The 4,582-nt window shown below is 63.8% G+C and overlaps 2 protein-coding genes across 3 annotated transcripts in view; both read right to left on the bottom strand.

Annotated features, from left to right (window-relative positions):
• Nucleotides 1-714, bottom strand: part of PITPNM1 (phosphatidylinositol transfer protein membrane associated 1) — a 13,981-nt gene extending 13,267 nt beyond the window's left edge. The window contains exon 1 of the mRNA XM_004713583.4: nt 517-714. The gene's annotated coding sequence lies outside the window, so the exon portion shown is untranslated. The remainder of the gene's footprint in view (nt 1-516) is intronic.
• A 491-nt stretch (nt 715-1,205) lies between these two features.
• Nucleotides 1,206-3,812, bottom strand: CDK2AP2 (cyclin dependent kinase 2 associated protein 2). Of its 2 annotated transcripts, none has more exons than XM_004713584.2 (4): nt 3,377-3,812; nt 2,966-3,066; nt 2,753-2,885; nt 1,206-1,716 (listed from the first exon to the last, which is right to left on the bottom strand). In XM_004713584.2, the coding sequence occupies exons 1-4, from the start codon at nt 3,456-3,458 to the stop codon at nt 1,649-1,651; spliced, it is 384 nt and encodes a 127-aa protein (XP_004713641.1). In that variant the 5' UTR covers nt 3,459-3,812; the 3' UTR covers nt 1,206-1,648. The 2 variants fall into 2 exon arrangements, with proteins under 2 accessions (XP_004713641.1, XP_045153225.1); XM_045297290.1 differs by having other exon boundaries at nt 3,235-3,449.
• Nucleotides 3,813-4,582: the final 770 nt, after the last annotated feature.

The following is a 4,582-nucleotide window of genomic DNA, read 5'->3' as shown; positions in this document are numbered from 1 at the left end:
CTCCGGGCCCGCCTGCTAACGTCCCGGCGTCCCTCACCCGGCCCGGGCGGGGGCGGCCGGGCTGTGGGTCCGAGCCCGGAGCGCCCCCCGCCTCGGCCTCGGGTTCCAGCAGTGGCCGGACCCTCTGGAGGCGCAGCGCGGGCCCATGGCCCCGACCTTCCTCCAGTCTGCCAGCCGGCGCCCCTGCAGTCGCCTCCCTGGCGCCCGGCGCGTCACTGCGGCCGCCCCACCCCCTTCCTCCCCACGACGACGGCGGAAGGCTGGCCCCTGTCCTCCTTCCCCACCGGCAGGCAGCAGTGGGGGAAGAGGCCATCGGCCACAGGCTGGCGCTTACTTCCTGGGTGTGGGCTGGGGCCCCCGGGGCCTACCTCGCACCCCTCCCCCTGGCCCAGCCTGCCAGGGTATCATGAAGGGGCGGAGTTGGCTGGGAAGGGGCTCTCCCCAGGGTCGCACCCCTCACCCTCCGTAGCCTTAGGAACCAGTGACTCAGGCCAGAGGAAGCACCTCCCTCCTCACCTCTGGCCAGAGGCTGGGCTCTGACTTGCCTTGCCTGCGGGGTTGGGGTGCCAGGATCCCACTTCTCTAGGCTCTCTCAGGTACAGGGCTGGGGCAGAGACCTGCTGCCCCTCAGAACGCTGGGGCTGTTGACCAGCACCCCTGGGCCTTCTCCACCTGCATCTTCCGGTCCGCAAGGCTGGCTACCCGGCCACCAGACCCTGGGCAAAGGCCAAGACACCCAAAGGCTGGCGGGCGGGCGGGCTCATGGGGCCCCGCCCAGGCTGCTGGAAGGAGCGCTGCACTGGGTCTCCCCTGGGCTGGCGGCCAGGCCCCTGCTACCCCGGAGGCAGTGCCCTCTCCTCTGAAGAGTGGGGCTGGGGTGTGCTCGGGGGGAACCTTAGGGCCTTAAGACACAGCAGGGAGTGGCTGAAGGGAACCGGCCACCCAGCCAAGCGTGCCCCATGCCGCATAGGACGAGCCCTCTGGCCAAGGTATTACCTTGCTGGGCAGGCAGCCCAGGCTCTGTGCTGCCCCCTGGTGGCAGCACACCAAGGCCCGCGGGGCTGTCAGCGCCTGCAGCCCCTCCCACCCTCTGCAGCTGGAAAGGGCCCTGGCCCATGGGCTCAGTGAGCACCCTCACCGAGTCTCCTCATTCCCTCCTTCCATGGGGCCCACCCAAGCTTAGCACAAAAACCAGAGCAGGAGAGAACAACTCCAAATCGGCTTTATTTTATACAAAAAGGGCATATTTAGCAAAAGACACACTTGAGAAAAGAGTTGCTGTGGCCCAGGGGACAAGGCAGGGAGTGACCAGCCTTCCAGGCGCCTGCTGGGGACAAGGGGTTGGAAAGGAAGTAGTCCTTGGTGCTGGCTAGGTGCTGAGGGGGGAGGGGGCACCGGAAGGTGAAGGCTCCCGGTGGATCAGCACTGATGGCAGGTCATGGGAAGAGGGGATTCACAGTGACCTGGCGGCTGACAGTTGGAGGGCCCTCGGCCAGTGCAGCAGACCGGAGTGGGCTGGGCCCTGGTTCCTGGAGGGTGCCCACCCAGGGACACAGGGCAGGAAGTGCAACTCGGGGTGGAGGCCGGGGAGAGGTCGGTGCTCTTCGGTGACCGGCAAGGTCCAGGCGAGAAGGCGAGGGCGCTTCCGTTACGTTCTGGCATTGCGCTCTGTCTCGGCCAGGCACTCTCTGACCAGGGCCCGGGCGTGGATGATGCCTAGGGTCAGGGAAGGGTAACATAGGGGGTCTCAGCCGACCTCCACAGCCTGCCCCACCCACTAGAGTGAGGCCTCCCCACCCCCTCTGCACTCTTTCAGTGGTAGTTCTTATGGGGTGGACACCCTGAGGCAGTGTCACCAAGTTCTCTAGGCTGTGTTGGGTTATGCGTTGGGCTGTTAACCACAAGGTCAGCAGTTTGAACCAACCATCCGCTCCGAGGGACAAAGGCGAGGCTTTCTGTTCCTGTAAAGATTTACAGCCTGGGAAACCCAAAGAGGCAGTTCAATGTTGTCTCATAGGGTTGCTATGAGTCAGGATCCACTTGATGGATGACAGCGGTGGTTTTGGGTTTGACTCTTTCTGGTGCAGCGGGTTAAAAGACAGGGAGAAAGACAGGCTCTCTGCTCCCAGAAAGATTTCCAGCCTGGGAAACCCTGGGGAGTTCTCCTCTTTCCCGTGGGGTTGCTATGCATCCAAGCTGACTGACAGCGGTGCAGGCCGGTCATTTTTATGGCCATGGAATGCCAGGCCTTTCTTCCGCGGGACTGCTGGATGGGCTCTAACAGTTCTTCAACCTTTTGGTTCGGAGCGGCATGCTCCCCTGTGGAAATAGGGCGCCTTCCCTTCCATCCGACCACCTAAGGCTCTCCAGGCAATTCCAACTCACAGCCAGCGGCTGCTCCCTGGGGTTCCTTAGGCAGTAAATCTTCATCTTCACAGGAGCAGACAGCCTCATCTTTGCCCCTTAGAATGGCATACCGGTTTGAACTGCCTACCTTGCCTAAGCAACCCAAAGCTTTACCCACGGTGCCACCAGGGCAAAATTCTCAGGAGAGGCTGGATGAGGAAGTCTGGCGCCACCTCAAATTCGCCTTGTTAAATGCTAGCACACACTGATCCCTCCCCGACACGGCCTCAATTTAGATTTAATTCAGAACATCTTTCTGGGCAGTGACACTGGCCCGAGGTCTCTGTCCGGATGGCCTTTCACTGAGAAGCTGCCCAGTGGCTCTGGCTGGCCTGAGCTGGCTTACCTCTCTTCAGGCGCTCCATAGCACTCTTGCTTCCTGCATAGGTGGGCCGGATCTCCTTGCCCATTTCCTCTATGACCGACAACAGGTCAGTGTAGGTGCTCTGGGAGCCCTGAGTGCCGGGCGGCTTCATAGCCTATGCCAAAGACAAGCGGGCAAAGCTTAGGGCCCCAGCGGGCTGCCGGCCCTCGTCCCAAAGCCAGCCGTCCCACTCACCTGCACATAGCCCATGGAGGGCGGTCCAAAGTCGTTAAACAGTGGCCTGAAAGGGGCAGCGGCTCCCGGCCCGGAGCCCGACGGCGATGGGACGCTTCCGGCTGCAACAGGCGCGAGGAAGGGGTCAGCATGGGGCAGGGACGCCTCCTCCCAGCGTTCCAAGCCCCCGGTCGAGGTCGGTCCGACTCCCTTCTGAGGGATGCTTCATTCCAGGCGGGTCAGCTTCAGGGACAAACCCCTCCCCCTGAGCCCCACCTACAAGCCCTTACGTCACCACGCCCACTTCGCAGGCCAGGAAACTGAGGCTCCAGGAGGCTAGGCGGCAGGCCCAGTATTGTAGAACTCAGGCCGTCTTCTCTTGGATGCCTCGAGCGCCCGGGGAGGCGAGCAGGGGTGGAGCTGGGTCCTCACCTGTAGGGACCGGGGTGCCAGGCCCAGGGGTACTGGAGCCGGGGGTGCTGCTGGGGGCGGGGGCGATGGGCTTGTAGGACATCCCCCACTCCTGGGTGCGGGCCGACGCCGGCCGGCCGCTGCTCCGGGGTTGGCTGCTGGCCGCTGAGCCGCGCGCTGATTGGCAAGCGGGCTGCACGCCCCTGGTAAATAGAGCGCTGGCCGGAAGGGCGGGCGGGCACGCAGGCTCCCTCACTCCCGATTGGCGCGCGGAGATGTCATTCGAGCCTTCTCATTGGCCAAGACCCGCCCCAGCAGGCCGCAACCGCGGCCGATTGGCCGCTGGCTTCCGGACTTCGCACCTGTCTGCTCTGGATTGGGCGGCGGCCGAGGCCTTCCGCAATTGGCGAGTTCGCGGCCCAGGCCGGCGCGCTCTCAATCTGATTAGTTCCAGATCCCCGGGGAGGGGCCTCGGAACCGGGACCTGGGTTTGGGCCGCCGTGAATCGTGCCGAGGGGGTCTTCCCGGCACCGTCCTCGCGCCGCGTCGCGCGTCAGTTCGCGCTGTCCGGGCCTCGACCCCAGGCTCGGCCCGGCGGGGGCTGCGGTCACCGCGGCCGCCGCCACCGAGGGCACCTCTCCCGCTCTCCGGACGCCGGGCGTTGACGTTCCGAAGCCTGCGCCCCGCCCCGTGCGCTTTTACGTCACCTGTCCCGGGTCAGCACCTTCGCTCCGATCTGCGCGTGCGCTTGCCTAAAGCCTCAGTTTGTTCCCATGGCAACGGGTCCAGCACCGACGCCAGCCCTACCCCCAACCCCCCACTCGCCGAGGCTCTGCCTGGGTTTGGGCTCATTCTCTAGTCTAGGCTGGTGCTGGATCCCAGAGTGACCTCTACTGCACCCACGAGAGACCCCAGGCCTTTGCTTCTGACAGCCACAGCAGTGACCGCTGACCTCGGTGACAGCTGACCTCCGTGGAATCCTTGCTGCGCCGGATCCCTGCAGGATGACCGGGCTCACAGGTCCACCGCCTGGAGTCAAACTGGAACCTCAACACCACCTATCTCATCTCAATATGCCTCCGTTGGCTCATCTGTAAAATAACGACCTCATCGAATTGTGCGGTGTGTGTGTGTGTACAATGGATTTATGCAAAGCGCTTCTTTTCTTTCCTTTGTTTCTTCTCCATCCCCTTCCCTGCCTCATTCCTCACAGTCGGCCTCCATGAC

Source organism: Echinops telfairi, unplaced genomic scaffold, assembly GCF_000313985.2.
Source record: "Echinops telfairi isolate 266 unplaced genomic scaffold, ASM31398v2 ScPeMD7_7417;HRSCAF=8455, whole genome shotgun sequence".
Taxonomy (NCBI): Eukaryota; Metazoa; Chordata; class Mammalia; order Afrosoricida; family Tenrecidae; genus Echinops; species Echinops telfairi.
This window is presented reverse-complemented; position numbering and strand designations above follow the sequence as displayed.

Bases quoted from the DNA above. Each gene is read 5' to 3' on its own strand.
- CDK2AP2 (XM_004713584.2), bottom strand. From the start codon at position 3,458: ATGTCCTACAAGCCCATCGCCCCCGCCCCCAGCAGCACCCCCGGCTCC. The intron at 2,886-2,965 runs GTGAGTGGGACG...TCTTTGGCATAG, and splicing joins CCTCCATGGGCTATGTGCAG to GCTATGAAGCCGCCCGGCAC. The intron at 1,717-2,752 runs GTAAGCCAGCTC...CCCTGACCCTAG, and splicing joins TATGGAGCGCCTGAAGAGAG to GCATCATCCACGCCCGGGCC.